This window comes from Staurois parvus, unplaced genomic scaffold (genome assembly GCF_062004578.1).
Source record: "Staurois parvus isolate SC_StPar_1 unplaced genomic scaffold, SC_StPar_1.0 ptg002163l, whole genome shotgun sequence".
NCBI classification, from domain to species: Eukaryota; Metazoa; Chordata; class Amphibia; order Anura; family Ranidae; genus Staurois; species Staurois parvus.
The window spans coordinates 83217-104328 of record NW_028319959.1 but is presented as its reverse complement, the minus strand read 5'-3'; the positions used below and the strand labels follow the sequence as shown (position 1 = coordinate 104328).

Here is a 21112-nt window from a genome sequence, read left to right as displayed (position 1 = left end):
TGTGACCTCCCCCATCTCTATATATCCAGACCCCCATCTCTTTTCCATCTATCCCCACAAACATCCTTCCACAAATGACCTCCAACCTCTCTTGTATCACACCACACCGGACCCCTGTTGTCTATCAGTCAACTCTTCAGACAATGAAGATGTCTGGGGCGACCATCACCCTCACCATCATTCCCTCTTCTTCTGCTGTACCGGGATGGGAAGTAGGACACGTTGCCATTAGTTGACACGTTGCCATTAGTTGACACGTTGCCATTGGATCCCTCAACCCACACTATACCGGGATGGTAACTAGGACACGTGGACATTAGATGACACATTGACATTAGGTCCCTCCACCCACTCTACGACTAGACATCTCAGCTCTGTCCTTTCATCTCCCTCTATGAAGTGTCTATCACTCATGTAGATCTTACTTGTAGAAGTTTTTGTTGAACTTCTTCTCGGATGGGAAGCCCAGCATTCCGCAGACCACGTGACTGTTTGCCGGAGTCCAGCCCACATCACACACCTGTTCCCAGGTATTCCTGTATTTGATCTCCAATATCCCCTCATGAGCTGGAAGTCGGTTCTTGGCATTCGTGATGACCGGCCTCAGACGGACCTCTTCCACCTGCCTCTGCTCTGTCTGGAAGACATGGATTCCCCACCCAATGTTAACCATTGATATGCTACATGTCACCCTGTGCTGGGAGGGGCTAGAATGTATGTCTCACCCTACAGGATGTGCCATGTCCTATGTATCTTTCACCCCACTATGGGAGGGGCATAGCAGATGTATAATAGCTGCCCTCTGTGTCGCCCATCAGTGGGAAGGTCAAATTTCATAACTGCCCTCTGTGTCACCCGTACTGGGAAGGGCATATGTCAGGTCTCATAGCTGCCCTCTGTCTTTGTCACCCGTCAGTGGGAGGGGCATATATCATGTCTCATAGCTGCCCTCTGTCTGTGTCAGTGGGAGGGGCATATGTCATGTCTCATAGCTGCCCTCTGTCTGTGTCACCAGTCAGTGGGAGGGGCATATGTCATGTCTCATAGCTGCCCTCTGTCTGTGTCAGTGGGAGGGGCATATATCATGTCTCATAGCTGCCCTCTGGTCACCATACTGACCTCCCCAGTGAGGTCACCATACTACCCCCCCAGTGAGGACACCATACTGGCCACCCCCAGTGAGGTCACCATACTACCCCCCCAGTGAGGACACCATACTGGCCACCCCCAGTGAGGTCACCATACTGACCCCCCCAGTGAGGTTAGATGGTGACGGAATTTGTCTTTTTCTTACCTCAATAGTGTTGGGCTCAACATATCCTGGAATTCTCTCATCTTTGCAGATGACCCCGGCATCCTCTTCATGGGTGCAGTCACTGTTCCCCCATCCCCGGGACTTACAGTCCTCAATACTTTTCTCACTTCCAGAGCAGATGACATTGTCCAGCCAGATTCGCCCTTCCAGAAAACAGAAAGAGTTATTACCCTACAGGAGTGTAGCACCCTCCTAGTCAGCAAGGGGGCGCTCTAGTTCTAATGTCAGGAGGGCTGAGTCACAATAGTCAGAGGGTCCAATTCAGGTCAGAGCTGAGAGGCTCTGCAGGTCAGCTCTCCCAGACTTCCACCTGCTCTAGGACTTAGGGGAAAGTTCTAGAAGCAGTGGGCGGAGGTGAGGAGTGGCTCATCTGCACTTTTGATGGATCCTGGCCCATCCCCAACAGAAGGCTTGGCAAGGACTGGATTAGCTTTCTTACCCGGGATCGTTTCATACTGCGGTGGCAGACACCGGATCCCCTGCCCAGAGATTCCCCCAGTACAGCTGGATGAGGAGAGGAGTCGTCTGGGGATCTCCTGCCCAGAGATTCCCCCAGTACAGCTGGATGAGGAGAGGAGTCATCTGGGGATCCCCTGCCCAGGGATTCCCCCAGTACAGATGGATGAGGAGAGGAGTCATCTGGGGATCTTCTGCCCAGAGATTCCCCCAGTACAGCTGGATGAGGAGAGGAGTCATCTGGGGATCCCCTGCCCAGGGATTCCCCCAGTACAGATGGATGAGGAGAGGAGTCATCTGGGGATCTTCTGCCCAGAGATTCCCCCAGTACAGCTGGATGAGGAGAGGAGTCATCTAGGGATCTCCTGCCCAGGGATTCCCCCAGTACAGCTGGATGAGGAGAGGAGCCACCTGGGGATCCCCTGCCCAGAGATTCCCGCAGTACAGCTGGATGAGGAGAGAAGTCATCTGGGGATCCCCTGCCCAGGGATTCCCCCAGTACAGATGGATGAGGAGAGGAGTCATCTGGGGATCTCCTGCTCTAGGACTTAGGAGAAAGTTCTAGAAGCAGTGGGCGGAGGTGAGGAGTGGCTCATCTGCACTTTTGATGGATCCTGGCCCATCCCCAACAGAAGGCTTGGCAAGGACTGGATTAGCTTTATTACCCGGGATCGTTTCATACTGCGGTGGCAGACACTGGATCCCCTGCCCAGAGATTCCCCCAGTACAGCTGGATGAGGAGAGGAGTCGTCTGGGGATCTTCTGCCCAGAGATTCCCGCAGTACAGCTGGATGAGGAGAGGAGTCATCTGGGGATACCCTGCCCAGGGATTCCCCCAGTACAGATGGATGAGGAGAGGAGTCATCTGGGGATCTCTTGCCCAGGGATTCCCCAGTACAGCTGGATGAGGAGAGGAGTCATCTGGGGATCCCCTGCCCAGGGATTCCCCCACTACAGCTGGATGAGTAGAGGAGTCATCTGGGGATCTCCTGCCCAGGGATTCCCCCAGTACAGCTGGATGAGGAGAGGAGTCATCTGGGGATCCCCTGCCCAGAGATTCCCCCAGTACAGCTGGATGAGGAGAGGAGTCATCTGGGGATCTCTTGCCCAGGGATTCCCCAGTACAGCTGGATGAGGAGAGGAGTCATCTGGGGATCCCCTGCCCAGGGATTCCCCCACTACAGCTGGATGAGGAGAGGAGTCATCTGGGGATCTCCTGCCCAGGGATTCCCCCAGTACAGCTGGATGAGGAGAGGAGTCATCTGGGGATCCCCTGCCCAGAGATTCCCCCAGTACAGCTGGATGAGGAGAGGAGTCATCTGGGGATCTCCTGCCAAGGGATTTTTCCAGTAGAGCTGGATGAGGAGAGGAGTCATCTGGGGATCTCCTGCCAAGGGATTCCCCCAGTACATCTGGATGAGGAGAGGAGTCATCCTGGGGATCTCCTGCCCAGGGATTCCCCCAGTACATCTGGATGAGGAGAGGAGTCATCCTGGGGATCTCCTGCCCAGGGATTTCCCCAGTACAGCTGGATGAGGAGAGGAGTCATCTGGGGATCTCCTGCCCAGGGATTCCCCCAGTATAGCTGGATGAGGAGAGGAGTCATCTGGGGATCCCCTGCCCAGAGATTCTCCCAGTACAGCTGGATGAGGAGAGGAGTCATCTGGGGATCTCCTGCCCAGGGATTCCCCCAGTACAGCTGGATGAGGAGAGTCATCTTGGGATCTCCTGCCCAGGGATTTCAAACCTTCAGATTTCATCCACATGGACACTTAGGACTCATCTTCACCAGTGTTGCACTCTGAAGAGGCTCTGTATTCAGATTGTTCTTCAGAGAGCATTTGGCAGGCAGCGAGGAGGCACGGTGCGGCTTCTTCACCACCAGTTTTAACCACTTGCGTGTCACAACCACATGCATGGTCTTCTTGTAGGGTGCCCCTGGTCAGTAGAATGGATTACGTTCCATAGGTGGTACAGCCCACTGAACACTACGGGGGGGGGGGGGGTCATTTTTGCCAAGCTGCAGTGCAAACCTTCATGACTCCACTCCACTGCTGCCTCTTTTTCACCCCTCCCCCCAACACAAATATAAACCAATGCCTCAGAATTTGAGAACCCCCCACCAGGAAAAAAAAATCTCCAGCCCTAACTGGACCATAATCTCAATAGTACTTCCAAGGACTGGGCTGTGACTATGGAGCCATCAGGTCTCCGGGTGGCCACAGAATAGCTTTGGCTTGGCTGCCCTTCTTTCACATCCACCACCTTTGTGAATGGCCCTGCCCTTACTCCACTCTCTTTTAATGTCCTGGAAGCGGGTCCAAGGTCCTTCCAAATGAGACCCTCTCAGGTGTCTGGGGACATGCATGTGGTCCCAGATCAAGTCCTCCTCCCATTGAGTCTGGGAGTCTTCTACTAAGTCCTTAATGTCCTAGGGGACATAGAGTTAGTCCAGGCCCCATTCTACCACAACTTTCCTTTGTATCTCTCTTTGCAGCCAGGAGAAGTGGGGCAGGTTTCTCTTGTCCCCCAATCCAGGCTGTACGCAGGACTGTGGTGACCAAATGGCCCACTCCTGCACCTCAATGTCTCTGGCCCTGGTCCTTGTAGCAATCGTGCACACAGAGATGGATGCGAGCCTCCACTTTGGCAAAGGCCTCCATATTCTATCATTTTCTACTCCCAAATCAGCTTCCCTCATCCCCCCTCCCTCTCTGTTGCGTGACACGTGGTCCCTGGATGCTGAGTTCAAAAAGGCATCAAGCCATAGCAAGAGAGCTCATGGCTATAAACCCCAATTAGCCTGACCCCCATATTTCTGCGAGACTCTGCTTGGAAAAGGATCGTAAAACCATAAACCAGTCCTTCCTGAGCTTCAAAGACATTCCAGCTAGCTGTGAAACAGACTTACATTTAAAAATCCACTCTCCCCTATGATTACATATTTTGGAATATGAAAGACTTACATAAAAACCAGGCATATATTCAGACCGGTCACTTGAATACAAGTCGTCTGATATATTACACCCCCTAGCTGACATATACAGGAGAGCAGAAAATGATATCTTTTTAACCATCACAACAGGTATGTCATATTTCATATCTAGACGTTCAGCAGATGTGTCTGCATATTAATCTACTAGTGGCAAGGCTGCTAAACGCACCAAGGGTAAGTTATGGGTCATGATATCAACTTGCGAGGGATTTTGGTCTTAGCTGGGGTCTCCACCTACACCTCCCTCCCCAAATGAGGCGATTGGTTCTCTGCTTCAAGGAGACACCCTGCTGAGTTCCTAGAAAAGGCTGTTATACTTGGAGCTAAGCTAAGCTGAGTTGAAGTTGAAGATACTCCCTTGTAACATCGGGACCAACTTTGTGAGATAAGGCACCCTTTTGGCTCAGGAAACTTGAAAGCTGCTTAAATCAAGGCTGACGGCAAGTACTTTATCTAAATTCCTTTCTGTTATCTCTTTGCTCTGTTATTGCTCTCTGTGTGTTAGGTTCCTACCAGTGGTAGCCTCTAGTGCTCCACAGACCGGAATCCCCCAGGGTGCAGAATCTAAGCCCCAACCTGCTTGTTCACCAGGGCCCCTGATGGTGGGGATGGACTTGGAGCAGGCCGAGACCAGGTCGCGGCCCTTGGGTTCACCCAGCTGCGGTAGAAGCACCGCTGGAGGTGTGTAGCAGGTGAGAGCCTGATGTGAGGAGGTAACAAGAGCAGCGTCAGGCAGGCCGGGTCGGTAACGGTGGTGGCGGCGTGGTACAAAATCAGCAGGCAGAGAAATAAACAGGTCACAAGCCGGGTTCGGCAACAGGAGATCAGAACGTGCGGGGTAAGCAGGAGAATAGTCAGACAAGCCAGGGATCAGAACAGGAGACAGACAGCAAATCAGGGTCAGGCAGGGTCGGCAACAAGACAATCTACTAATCAGGAACTCAGGAAACAGGTAAGACCATACGGCAACTAAACACAACCCTGGCCTGTTTTAAATAGGGCGCCCTGCGCCCTGATTGGTGCCAGACTCGCGTCCGCGATCGCGAGTGCGCATGTGTGAGCGCCGCTGCAATCGCGGGTGCCCTGGTCCCAATACTCGCATGCTAGTGCGGCCGGGCACACTGCGCATGCGCAGACTGATGCGCGATCGCGGCCAGCTCTGGGGTCCCTGACACTGTGTTTATATACTGTATATATATTGGCTACATCTTTTCTGTAAATATTTTTATTGCACCCTTTTGACCTTTTAGTAATAAATCTTACTTTCTGAAAAGTGTTGAACTGTTTCTAAAGCTCTTTAATGCAAACTAAGAACCCCTGTCTCTGAAGAGCGCTACTGTGTGTGTTTAACCCTGTGTATACCCAGCCTGCGGTGACAGTGGTATACAGACGATTACCTCAACCATCATAGTGTATTGCTGATATCGCCGAGTTTTCTCTTTCTCTGTACAAAAAGGAGGTGGTGGCAGTGTGAAGGGTTAATTGCGTAATTAACCTGACCCAGTAACAATCGCTCCGGCTTTCGGCACACAGATTGTGGTACATTAGCTGGAAAATCGTTGTGCAGGGTGCAGCTGGGTGTGGCATTGTACGCACGTGACAGCGCGGTTTTAGATTGGCTAGTCCTTCGGTCATGCATTTGGTAAGAAGGGCTGGGGTCTGATGCCGCGATCGTCACAGTCCTGGGCCAGGGTGAAGCAGAGCACTTAGATGGTGGGGCATAGCACTAAATCCTGACTGGTTCCAACCAGCAGGATCATCCAGCAGAGTCTGGGGTATATGGGGGTTCTGACAAACCCGTCTCTCAGTTCTGACCAGAATTTGACCCATCTGGATATCTCACCTGAGCTGCTGACAAGCTCCCAACTAACCAATAGGATCTAGCTCCCATCTAGCTAAACTAGGAGGATGCTACAGGAGTTTGTCCTTTGTTCCCTTTACCCTTGGGCATCCTATACACCCCTTACCCCATCCAAGTTCAATCCCCTAATATAACTTCAAAAACAAGCTCAAGGACTGGTTAGTCTGTGTGGAAAATACGTGTTTCCTGGCTGTGAAGGACTATATGGAGATCCATATCTCTAGCGACTCCTAAGGTGGTAGTGCTACATGAAATTCATAAACCCAACAGAACCCACCAGAGACCTCCATAAAGGAGTTTTATCACCATACAGGAGATTCATACACCCTACAGAACCCACCAGAGACCTCCATAAAGGAGTGATATCATACAGGAGATTCATACACCCTACAGAACCCACCAGAGACCTCCATAAAGTGTGTTATCACCATACAGGAGATTCATACACTCTACAGAACCCACCATAGACCTCCATAAAGTGTGTTATTACCATACAGGAGATTCATACACCCTACAGAACCCACCAGAGACCTCCATAAAGGAGTGTTATCACCATACAGGAGATTCATACACCCTACAGAACCCACCAGAGACCTCCATAAAGGAGTTGTATCACCATAGAGGAGATTCATACACCCTACAGAACCCACCAGAGACCTCCATAAAGGAGTGTTATCACCATACAGGAGATTCATACACCCCACAGAACCCACCAGAGACCTCCATAAAGGAGTGTTATCACCATACAGGAGATTCAAACACCCTACAGAACCCACCAGAGACCTCCATAAAGGAGTGTTATCACCATACAGGAGATTCATACACTCAACAGAACCCACCAGAGACCTCCATAAAGGAGTGTTATCACCATACAGGAGATTCAAACACCCTACAGAACCCACCAGAGACCTCCATAAAGTAGTGTTATCACCATACAGGAGATTCATACACCCTACAGAACCCACCATAGACCTCCATAAAGGAGTTTTATCACCATACAGGAGATTCATACACCCTACAGAACCCACCAGAGACCTCCATAAAGGAGTTTTATCACCATACAGGAGATTCATACACCCTACAGAACCCACCAGAGACCTCCATAAAGGAGTGTTATCATACAGGAGATTCATACACCCTACAGAACCCACCATAGACCTCCATAAAGTGTGTTATCACCATACAGGAGATTCATACACTCTACAGAACCCACCATAGACCTCCATAAAGTGTGTTATTACCATACAGGAGATTCATACACCCTACAGAACCCACCAGAGACCTCCATAAAGGAGTGTTATCACCATACAGGAGATTCATACACCCCACAGAACCCACCAGAGACCTCCATAAAGGAGTGTTATCACCATACAGGAGATTCATACACCCCACAGAACCCACCAGAGACCTCCAAAAAGGAATGTTATCACCATACAGGAGATTCATACACCCCACAGAACCCACCAGAGACCTCCATAAAGAAGTGGTATCACCATACAGGAGATTCATACACCCCACAGAACCCACCATAGACCTCCATAAAGGAGTGTTATCACCATACAGGAGATTCATACACCCCACAGAACCCACCAGAGACCTCCATAAAGGAGTGTTATCACCATTCAGGAGATTCATACACCCAACAGAACCCACCATAGACCTCCATAAAGGAGTGTTATCACCATACAGGAGATTCATACACCCTACAGAACCCACCATAGACCTCCATAAAGTGTGTTATCACCATACAGGAGATTCATACACCCCACAGAACCCACCAGAGACCTCCATAAAGGAGTGTTATCACCACACAGGAGATTCATACACCCCACAGAACCCACCATAGACCTCCATAAAGTGTGTTATCACCATACAGGAGATTCATACACCGAACAGAACCCACCAGAGACTTCCATAAAGTGTGTTATTACCATACAGGAGATTCATACACCCCACAGAAGCCACCAGAGACCTCCATAAAGTAGTGTTATCACCATACAGGAGATTCATACACCCCACAGAACCCACCAGAGACCTCCATAAAGGAGTGTTATCACCATACAGGAGATTCATACACCCTACAGAACCCCGCCATAGACCTCCATAAAGGAGTGTTATCACCATACAGGAGATTCATACACCCTACAGAACCCCGCCATAGACCTCCATAAAGGAGTTTTATCACCATACAGGAGATTCATACACCCTACAGAACCCCGACATAGACCTCCATAAAGGAGTGTTATCACCATACAGGAGATTCATACACCCTACAGAACCCACCAGAGACCTCCATAAAGGAGTGTTATCACCATACAGGAGATTCATACACCCTACAGAACCCACCAGAGACCTCCATAAAGGAGTGTTATCACCATACAGGAGATTTATACACCCTACAGAACCCACCAGAGACCTCCATAAATGAGTGTTATCACCATACAGGAGATTCATACACCCTACAGAACCCACCAGAGACCTCCATAAAGGAGTGTTATCACCATACAGGAGATTCATACACTCTTCAGAACCCACCATAGACCTCCATAAAGTGTGTTATTACCATACAGGAGATTCATACACCCTACAGAACCCCGCCATAGACCTCCATAAAGGAGTGTTATCACCATACAGGAGATTCATACACCCAACAGAACCCACCAGAGACCTCCATAAAGGAGTGTTATCACCATACAGGAGATTCATACACCCCACAGAACCCACCATAGACCTCCATAAAGGAGTGTTATCACCATACAGGAGATTCATACACCCAACAGAACCCACCAGAGACCTCCATAAAGGAGTTTTATCACCATACAGGAGATTCATACACCCTACAGAACCCACCAGAGATCTCCATAAAGTGTGCTATCACCATACAGGAGATTCATACACCCCACAGAACCCACCAGAGACCTCCATAAAGGAGTGTTATCATACAGGAGATTCATACACCCTACAGAACCCACCAGAGATCTGCATAAAGTGTGTTATTACCATACAGGAGATTCATACACCCTACAGAACCCCGCCATAGACCTCCAAAAAGGAGTGTTATCACCATACAGGAGATTCATACACCCAACAGAACCAACCATAGACCTCCATAAAGGAGTGTTATCACCATACAGGAGATTCATACACCCTACAGAACCCACCATAGACCTCCATAAAGTGTGTTATCACCATACAGGAGATTCATACACCCTACAGAACTCACCAGAGACCTCCATAATGTGCGTTATCACCATACAGGAGATTCATACACCCCACAGAACCCACCAGAGACCTCCATAAAGTAGTGTTATCACCATACAGGAGATTCATACACCCCACAGAACCCACCAGAGACCTCCATAAAGGAGTGTTATTATCATACAGGAGATTCATACACCCCACAGAACCCACCAGAGACCTCCATAAAGTGTGTTATCACCATACAGGAGATTCATACACCCCACAGAACCCACCAGAGACCTCCATAAAGTAGTGTTATCACCATACAGGAGATTCATACACCCTACAGAACCCACCAGAGACCTCCATAAAGGAGTGTTATCACCATACAGGAGATTCATACACCGAACAGAACCCACCAGAGACCTCCATAAAGGAGTGTTATTATCATACAGGAGATTCATACACCCCACAGAACCCACCAGAGACCTGCATAAAGTGTGTTATCACCATACAGGAGATTCATACACCCTACAGAACCCACCAGAGACCTCCATAAAGTAGTGTTATCACCATACAGGAGATTCATACACCCTACAGAACCCACCAGAGACCTCCATAAAGGAGTGTTATCAACATAGAGGAGATTCATACACCCTACAGAACCCACCATAGACCTCCATAAAGGAGTGTTATCACCATACAGGAGATTCATACACCCTACAGAACCCACCATAAACCTCCATAAAGGAGTGTTATCACCATACAAGAGATTCATACACCCCATAGAACCCACCATAGACCTCCATAAAGTGTGTTATCACCATACAGGAGATTCACACACCCCACAGAACCCACCATAGACCTCCATAAAGGAGTGTTATCACCATACAGGAGATTCACACACCCCACAGAACACACCAGAGACCTCCATAAAGGAGTGTTATCACCATACAGGAGATTCATACACCCCACAGAACCCACCAGAGACCTCCATAAAGTAGTGTTATCACCATACAGGAGATTCATACACCCTTCAGAACCCACCAGAGACCTCCATAAAGTGTGTTATTACCATACAGGAGATTCATACACCCTACAGAACCCCGCCATAGACCTCCATAAAGGAGTGTTATCACCATACAGGAGATTCATACACCCTACAGAACCCACCAAAGATCTCCATAAAGGAGTGTTATCATACAGGAGATTTATACACCCTACAGAACCCACCAGAGACCTCCAAAAAGGAGTGTTATCACCATACAGGAGATTCATACACCCCACAGAACCCACCAGAGACCTCCATAAAGGAGTGTTATCACCATACAGGAGATTCATACACCCTACAGAACACACCAGAGATCTCCATAAAGGAGTGTTATCACCATACAGGAGATTCATACACCCCACAGAACCCACCAGAGACCTCCATAAAGGAGTGTTATCACCATACAGGAGATTCATACACCCCACAGAACCCACCAGAGACCTCCATAAAGGAGTGTTATCAACATACAGGAGATTCATACACCCCACAGAACCCACCAGAGACCTCCATAAAGGAGCGTTATCATCATGCAGGAGATTCATACACCCTACAGAACCCACCATAGACCTCCATAAAGGAGTGTTATCACCATACAGGAGATTCATACACCCCACAGAGCCCACCAGAGACCTCCATAAAGGAGCGTTATCACCATACAGGAGATTCATACACCCCACAGAACCCAACAGAGACCTCCATAAAGGAGTGTTATCACCATACAGGAGATTCATACACCCCACAGAACCCACCAGAGACCTCCATAAAGGAGCGTTATCACCATACAGGAGATTCATACACCCCACAGAACCCACCAGAGACCTCCATAAAGGAGCGTTATCACCATACAGGAGATTCATACACCCCACAGAACCCACCAGAGACCTCCATAAAGGAGTGTTATCACCATACAGGAGATTCATACACCCCACAGAACCCACCAGAGACCTCCATAAAGGAGTGTTATCACCATACAGGAGATTCATACACCCCACAGAACCCACCAGAGACCTCCATAAAGGAGTGTTATCACCATACAGGAGATTCATACACCCCACAGAACACACCAGAGACCTCCATAAAGGAGTGTTATCACCATACAGGAGATTCATACACCCCACAGAACACACCAGAGATCTCCATAAAGGAGTGTTATCACCATACAGGAGATTCATACACCCTTCAGAACCCACCATAGACCTCCATAAAGGAGTGTTATCACCATACAGGAGATTCATACACTCTACAGAACCCACCATAGACCTCCATAAAGGAGTGTTATCACCATACAGGAGATTCATACACCCCACAGAACCCACCATAGACCTCCATAAAGTTTGTTATCATCATACAGGAGATTCATACACCCTACAGAACCCACCAGAGACCTCCATAAAGGAGTGTTATCACCATACAGGAGATTCATACACTCTACAGAACCCACCAGAGACCTCCATAAAGTGTGTTATCACCATACAGGAGATTCATACACCCTACAGAACCCACCAGAGATCTCCATAAAGGAGTGTTATCACCATACAGGAGATTCATACACCCTACAGAACCCACCAGAGATCTCCATAAAGGAGTGTTATCACCATACAGGAGATTCATACACCCTACAGAACCCACCAGAGACCTCCATAAAGGAGTGTTATCAACATACTGGAGATTCATACACCCTACAGAACCCACCAGAGACCTCCATAAAGGAGTGTTATCACCATACAGGAGATTCATACACCCTACAGAACCCACCAGAGACCTCCATAAAGTGTGTTATCAACATACAGGAGATTCATACACCCTACAGAACCCACCAGAGACCTCCATAAAGGAGTGTTATCACCATACAGGAGATTCATACACCCCACAGAACCCACCATAGACCTCCATAAAGGAGTTTTATCACCATACAGGAGATTCATACACCCTACAGAACCCACCAGAGACGTCCATAAATGAGTGTTATCACCATACAGGAGATTCATACACCCTACAGAACCCACCAGAGACCTCCATAAAGTGTGTTATCAACATACAGGAGATTCATACACCCCACAGAACCCACCAGAGACCTCCATAAAGTGTGTTATCAACATACAGGAGATTCATACACCCTACAGAACCCACCATAGACCTCCATAAAGGAGTGTTATCACCATACAGGAGATTCATGCACCCTATATAGACTATACTGTATGTAGAAGAGAACTCCATCCAGGGGATGAAACATGTTAGCCTGCTCTGTGACTGTTTGGTATTGAAGGCCTTTTTCCCTGAATTGGTTTTCACACACTTAGAAAGGGTGTTATCCTACACCGATGATCAATACAAATACTAAACCTCTGCTGGCAGGATCAAAATTTCTCATACAGTATATGGGGATCATATTCATTTTTGAAAATATCTTACCTATTCCTTTCCCATACTTGGCGCTGTGCGTCCATCCCGTAGCTTCTATAAATCCCAGATGGCGGCAGAGGATATGGGCATTCTCCATGGTGAAATCATCATCACACATCGTACCCCATTCCTGGTTATAGAAGATTTCTATCCGACCTTCATTGTGTTTGCGAGGAAACCCAGCCAGGCGGAATTTGAGGCCATTGTTTGGATTTGATTGGCTGGTGGGTGGCGTTGTCTGTTGTGTCAATCCTGGAACTATTGCTGATAACGTACAGAGCACCCATAGACTAGCAGATAGATCAGACATGATACCGGAACTGCGGACAGAGACACAAAGTGAACAAGTTAGTGACCTGCATCAATCGTATCAGCCTTAGGAGAGATGAGACGCTCCACAGTCCTCTCTAACTTATTATTATTATTATACAGGATTTATATAGAAGGTTTGCTCAGCACTGTACATTATAGTGGGGACAGAACATGAGACAATACAGTAACACAACAATACACGAGGGGTTCGAGGGCCCTAATCCTGGGAGCTTACAATCTAGGAGGGAGGGGATAGTGGTACAGGAGGAAGTGGCTGTGGGGGATGAAGTGGTAGGAGGAGTGGAGGAGATCGGCTGTTAGGTGAGGGTGGGGTAGGCTTCCCTGAAGAGATGGGTTTTCAGGGTGCGCCTAAAGGTGAGGAGGGTAGGTGACAGTCTGATGGATTGGGGTAGTGAGTTCCAGAGGATGGGGAAATCTAGAGAGAACATTAAGGCCTATGAGGTCTGTACATGGGTTGAGGAGCGTCTAGCTTAGTCCTAAAATACCTGTAATCTGACAGATTGTGGGTGGACAGGTAGACATGAGGGAAGGAGGACAGGCAGAGATGATGGAAGGAGGACAAGTGGAGATGATGGAAGGAGGACAAGTGGAGATGATGGAAGGAGGACAGGCAGAGATGATGGAAGGAGGACAGGCAGAGATGATGGAAGGAGGACAAGTGGAGATACTGGAAGGAGGATAAGTGGAGATGATGGAAGGAGGACAGGTAGAGATGATGGAAGGAGGACAGGTAGAGATGATGGAAGGAGGAAAAGTGGAGATGATGGAAGGAGGACAGGCAGAGATGATGGAAGGAGGACAGGCAGAGATGATGGAAGGAGGACAGGCAGAGATGAAGGAAGGAGGACAAGTGGAGATACTGGAAGGAGGATAAGTGGAGATGATGGAAGGAGGACAAGTGGAGATGATGGAAGGAGGACAGGTAGAGATGATGGAAGGAGGAAAAGTGGAGATGATGGAAGGAGGACAGACAGAGATGATGGAAGGAGGACAAATGGAGATGATGGAAGGAGGACAGGTAGAGATGATAGAAGGAAGAAAAGTGGAGATGATGGAAGGAGGACAGGTAGAGATGATAGAAGGAAGAAAAGTGGAGATGATGGAAGGAGGACAGGTAGAGATGATGGAAGGAGGACAAGTGGAGATGATGGAAGGAGGACAAGTGGAGATGATGGAAGGAGGACAAATGGAAATGATGGAAGGGGGACAGGTAGAGATGATGGAAGGAGCACAAGTAGAGATGATGGAAGGAGGACAGGTAGAGATGATGGAAGGAGGACAAGTGGAGATGATGGAAGGAGGACAGGTAGAGATGATGGAAGGAGGACAAGTGGAGATGATGGAAGGAGGACAGGTAGAGATGATGAAAGGAGGACAGGTAGAGATGATGGAAGGAGGACAGGTGTAGATGATTTGTCTATAATCAGACTTTTCACCTTCCTGAAGTAAAAGAGGAAACGGCTGGAGACATTTTGGCTTCATGACACCAGGGGGTCTCCGATCTGTCTGATGAGCTCTAAAAGAATATACATACATCAAAGAAGTATGTTTCTTCCCTCATAAAAGCTACAATATTAGTTGCAGAGAGATGAAAATACTTCCTTCTGATAGGGCACTCTGTGGGTCACATCGATGTATAAAAACCGTATTTGTGGATTAGGTAGAGTGCCAGGAAAATGCAGGAAATGGTTAGGTGGCTCTGGATTGCAATTGCAGAACAGTGTTTGGTACTGTCGCGATTGGACCGATGCACTGGTGTCGGAAATCAAAGCCCCGACTTGGTTTTTCAAGCCAGTCTTGGTCTGATTGAACTTGGGCAGGTCAACACCCAGAACATCCTGTGGGCAGGTACAGGAACACCCCCCAGGGTCAATTGGCTGAGGACTAATGTGCTGCCTACGTCCATATCCCCATAAATGGAGTACCCGGACATTGGGACATGGTAATTCGTATGGAGCTTGTTGATCGACCAACGGATTGCTGTTTCTCCCTGACTTGCTCCAGTCGCAGGATAGATCTGGGTAAAGTTTTATTCTGTTTTATTCCCTTTTTTTTTTATAGTAATTAGTCATTTGTGTGTCTTCTTGTATTTCTGTAACTTTTTATATTTTGTACATATTTTATGCTCCGCCCACTTTTGGGAAATTAAATCTTACAATTAATTAGTGACTTCTGTGTATTTAAGCTCAGGCTCATATCTACGGAGAGATTGGATTGGAGAGATTAGATTGGATAGATTAGATTGGAGAGATTGTATTGTATTGTATTTTAGTGCCTTTAAACGCTCGGTCAGCTCATTGCCAATCTGTATGCAATTGCACTGTGAGTGGGCAGATTGTATGCAGATTGTAAAGGTAACAGATCGGCCAGACGGAGATCTGTGTGTGTGGGGTGTCCCAGCAGACCGTTCTGCGGATAAACTGCTGGGTGGTGGCAGGCTACCATTTGTGGTGTGTCTGGTGTGGGGGTGTGTGGGGGAGGGGTGTGTCTGGTGTGGGGGGGTGTGGACAGTGGAAGGGTGATTAACACCGGGGTTCTAGCTGTAGGGATCCTAGAAGGGTGTAATTACTAAGCTGCTCCTCAACTCTAGTCAGTGCACCAGATTGTATATAAGATTTGTATCTGCCAGTGTGTGTGGTCAACCAGCTGGATTGGAGTGGAGTCTCCCCCCGGTGGTGGCCAAAACGTAGTGCAGTCTGTGGAAGGATATCACGGCTGATCTTATATACGGTTTTATATATTCAAAGTTAAGTCCCCTTTATTCCCTCTTACCCCAAGTCACGGGCGCACGTGCATGTCTCGGTTCGCTAGTCGTTGTAGGTGTGGCGTGTGGGGAACCCGTGACATACAGAATGAAGATGGAGAAGGAAGATAAAAGGTGGAGATACAGAATGAAGGTGGAGAAGGAAAATGGAGATACATGGTGGAGAAGGAAGATGGAAGGTGGAGAAGGAAGATGGAAGATACATGGTGGAGAAGGAAGATGAAAGGTGGAGAAGGAAGATGGAGATACATGGTGGAGAAGGAAGATGGAGATACATGGTGGAGAAGGAAGATGGAGGGTGGAGAAGGAAGATGGAGATACATGGTGGAGAAGGAAGATGGAAGGTGGAGAAGGATGATGGAAGATACATGGTGGAGAAGGAAGATGGAAGGTGGAGAAGGATGATGGAAGATGGAAGGTGGAGAAGGATGATGGAAGATACATGGTGGAGAAGGAAGATGGAAGGTGGAGAAGGATGATGGAAGATACATGGTGGAGAAGGAAGATGAAAGGTGGAGAAGGAAGATGGAGATACATGGTGGAGAAGGAAGATGGAAGGTGGAGAAGGAAGATGGAAGATACATGGTGGAGAAGGAAAATGGAAGGTGGAGAAGGAAGATGGAGATACATGGTGGAGAAGGAAGATGAAAGGTGGAGAAGGAAGATGGAAGATACATGGTGGAGAAGGAAGGTGGAAAAGGAAGATGCCGACCAAGTTCATCACCGACCAAGGAATCGCAAAGTGATACAGTGGCTATCCAGTCTGTCAGGAATGGACTCGTCAATGGTGGTGGGACTCACCTGCCTTGTGGGCTGCAGTACCAGGGCTGGCCAGCGGGTGTTCTCAGCAACCAGAAGCTCACTCCTGCAGTCAGCCATCACCTGAGGCTGATTGCAGGAGGTGTATTTAAGGAATGGCCAGACCTGCAGTCAGTGCCTTGTTGTACTGTTCGCTTGGAGACATGAATAAAATCACTATTAAGAACCGCTATCCATTACCCTGGATCTCTGAAATGTTGGAAAGACTTCGCTCTGCCAAGATCTTTACAAAACTTGATTTACGAGGGGCATATAACCTTGTCCGCATTCGTCAAGGAGACGAATGGAAGACCGCCTTCAGAACCAGGTATGGGCATTTCGAGTCCTTGGTGATGCCGTTTGGACTTTGCAACGCCCCTGCAATGTTTCAGCATTTCATCAACAATGTTTTTTGCGATCTGTTGGACCAATTTGTAATTGCCTATCTGGATGGTATCCGTATCTTTTCCGATAAGTGGGAGGAGCACCGCACACATTTCCACAGTTTTTGAAAGATTAAGGAAAAATAGACTTTACATAAAATTGGAGAAATGTGAGTTTGACCAAACTCGGATCCAGTTCTTAGGCTACATCATTTCTCCAGAGGGCGTGAGCATGGATCCCGAGAAGGTCAAAGCAGTGGTAGATTGGTCAGCACCTGGAAATGTTAAGGAAATTCAACGTTTCGTCAGGTTTGCCAACTTCTACAGGAAATTTATAACAAACTTTTCTAGAGTGATAGCTCCAATCACACAGCTGACAAAGAAAGGGGTACCCTTCGTGTGGACCCCTGAGGCACAGGCTGCGTTTGGAAAGCTGAAAACTCTTTTCACTTCTGCACCAATTTTGGTACATCCCGATCCTGAACTACCCTTTATAGTGGAAGTGGATGCTTCCAATTCTGCCGTGGGAGCGATCCTGTCTCAGCGAAGTGATGAACAAAATGCAGCTTCATCCTTGTGCCTACTTCTCTCATTTGATGTCCTCAGCCGAAAGGAATTACGACATTGGGAATAAAGAGCTACTGGCAATTAAGGAAGCCTTTTCTGAATGGAGGCATCTGCTAGAAGGGGTTAATCATCCTGTAACTGTTCTCACTGACCATAAAAATCTGGAATTCATTCGCTCAGCCAAGAGATTGTCTTCCAGACAAGCACATTGGTCATTATTCTTTTCCAGATTCAATTTTATCATATCATATCGACCTGGATTGAGGTATGGTAAGGCCGATGCCTTATCAAGGATGCTGTTTGAGCCTCCCGAAGAGGGCAACTCCGAATTTTCAATCCTAACTCAAAAGAACTTCCTAGGGGCCACAAGTGCAAAGACATTCTTGAGTCTTCTCAAAGAGGGGTATGAGAGTGATCCACTTCTCAGGGATCCTCCTAAGGACATTAACCTTGAGTACAAGAACGGCTTTTGGACTCTACAACATCATCTCTATGTACCTGAGTTGGCTTGGGTGGAAGTTCTTAAATTAGTTCATGACTCCAAACTGGCAGGACATTTTGGGATTTCAAAAACTGATGAACCTCTGTCACGTTCCTTCTGGTGTTCTAGTTACAAGAAGGATATCAAAGGAAAATTTTGGGAGCCTAAGGAAAATGTTCATGCTCTTAGATTAACAAGAGAATTCCACCAGAGGTTTCCCCACAAGCCTGGTCCTAAGATGTCCAGGGGATGTCCTGTGAGGAGGGGAGTACTGTCAGAGCCTGGGATTGAACCTGGGCCTTCTGTGGTGAGAGGTAATGTTTCTTCTCACTGAGCTACCTGGGATGCTGGACAACACTCTGCCTGATCTACTGGACAATCCTGCCTTGTGCCTTGTTTTCTGTTGAACCTTGAACTCCTTTCTCCTCTTATGAACTTCCTGATAAAAGCCATGTCCATGCACTTCCTCCTTGCCAGATTATTGTGCCTTCACCAGCCAATATCCCACTTGTCTCTCCTGCTGCCGCCTATACCTTCGCTACCGACCCTTGGCTTGATGACTGACTCCGCTTCTGCTTGATCCTTTACTTGTTTGATCTGCTACTGGATTCCGGCTTGCTCATTCCCTGGTGGGGTGATCCTGAGATCTGCGACCTGGTACCAACACGCGGCCAAATCTATCTCCACCATTAGGAGCTCTGGGGAAAACCAGTTGGTGCTTAGACCCCGCACCTCAGGTGAGCCTGCGTCCTTTCCCAGGGTGACCTGCCTGTGTACCTATCCTGCTGGTTTCAGGTAAGCCTTACACTGCTATAGCAACTGTTCTCTGAACCTGACCCAGACCGTGAAGAAGGTGGCGAAGGAAGATGGAAGGTGGAGATACAGAATGAAGGTGGAGAAGGAAGATGGAAGGTGGAGATGCAGAATGAAGGTGGAGAAGGAAGATGGAAGGTGGAGATACAGAATGAAGGTGGAGAAGGAAGATGGAAGGTGGAGATACAGAATGAAGGTGGAGAAGGAAGATGGAAGATACAGGGTAGAGAAGGAAGATGGAGGGTGGAGATACAGAATGAAGATGGAGAAGGAAGATGGAAGATACAGGGTGGAGAAGGAAGATGGAGGGTGGAGATACAGAATGAAGACAGGCAAAGATAAGGGAAGGAACATAATCAGAGACATCCCACCCTCTGTCCTTTCTCCAGACCTTCTGCTGCTAGACATTATAGACTCCAGCACTCTCGGGGTTCTCCAGCACTCCCGGGGTTCTCCAGCACTCCCGGGGTTCTCCAGCACGGTATTGGAGTAGAATAAATACATAAGAGACCTGGAAGAAGAAGAAGATGGGCAGCAGGAACAGAATGGAGGCCTCTTCCAGCTCATCCTCATGGAGCTATTACAGCGATGGTGTCATTGTTTCCTGGACTCCTCACCAGGCCGGCTGTCCAGCTGGAAGAACAATTTCCTTCCAACAATTGGCCTGACACCTCCACTCAGAGCGCAGAGAAGTCCACATCCCCCGACGTCCCGGAATGACATGAACTGGATATCTACAGATTTATCTGGGAGTAGAGAATGGCCGAGATCTCCCCATGTGTGTTGATGTTGGGGGATTCCCGGAGGTGGTATGTAGGCCAGCTTCAGGACACACACATGAGCACAGTTCCCAATATTGGAGCGCTCTCCCCGCTGCACTGTGTATTAGACATGGATGGACTGCGCTGTGTATTAGACATGGAGGGACTGCGCTGTGTATTAGACATGGAGGGACTGCGCTGTGTATTATACATGGATGGACTGCGCTGTGTATTAGACATGGATGGACTGCGCTGTGTATTATACATGGAGGGACTGCGCTGTGTATTATACATGGAGGGACTGCGCTGTGTATTAGACATGGATGGACTGCGCTGTGTATTATACATGGAGGGACTGCACTGTGTATTAGACATGGAGGGACTGCACTGTGTATTAGACATGGATGGACTGCACTGTGTATTATACATGGAGGGACTGCGCTGTGTATTAGACATGGAGGGACTGCGCTGTGTATTAGACATGGATGGACTGCGCTGTGTATTATACATGGAGTGACTGCACTGTGTATTATACATGGAGGGACTGCGCTGTGTATTATACATGGAGGGACTGCGCTGTGTATTAGACATGGAGGGACTGCGCTGTGTATTAGACATGGATGGACTGCGCTGTGTATTATACATGGAGGGACTGCGCTGTGTATTATACATGGAGGGACTGCGCTGTGTATTAGACATGGAGGGACTGCGCTGTGTATTAGACATGGATGGACTGCGCTGTGTATTATACATGGAGTGACTGCGCTGTGTATTAGACATGGAGGGACTGCGCTGTGTATTAGACATGGAGGGACTGCGCTGTGTATTATACATGGAGTGACTGCGCTGTGTATTAGACATGGATGGACTGCACTGTGTATTATACATGGAGGGACTGCGCTGTGTATTATACATGGAGGGACTGCGCTGTGTATTATACATGGAGGGACT

General features: G+C 48.2%; 1 protein-coding gene across 8 annotated transcripts in view; it reads right to left on the bottom strand.

Annotated features, from left to right (window-relative positions):
- Positions 1-21112, bottom strand: part of LOXL3 (lysyl oxidase like 3) — a 98527-nt gene that overhangs the window by 64297 nt on the left and 13118 nt on the right. For all 8 annotated transcript variants that reach the window (XM_089665258.1, XM_089665252.1, XM_089665251.1 and 5 more), the window contains exons 3-5: positions 13271-13581; positions 1295-1458; positions 426-637 (exon numbers count right to left, since the gene is read on the bottom strand). In XM_089665258.1, coding sequence (XP_089521384.1) covers positions 426-637; positions 1295-1458; positions 13271-13571 — 677 coding nt within the window. In that variant the 5' untranslated portion in view covers positions 13572-13581. The remainder of the gene's footprint in view (positions 1-425; positions 638-1294; positions 1459-13270; positions 13582-21112) is intronic.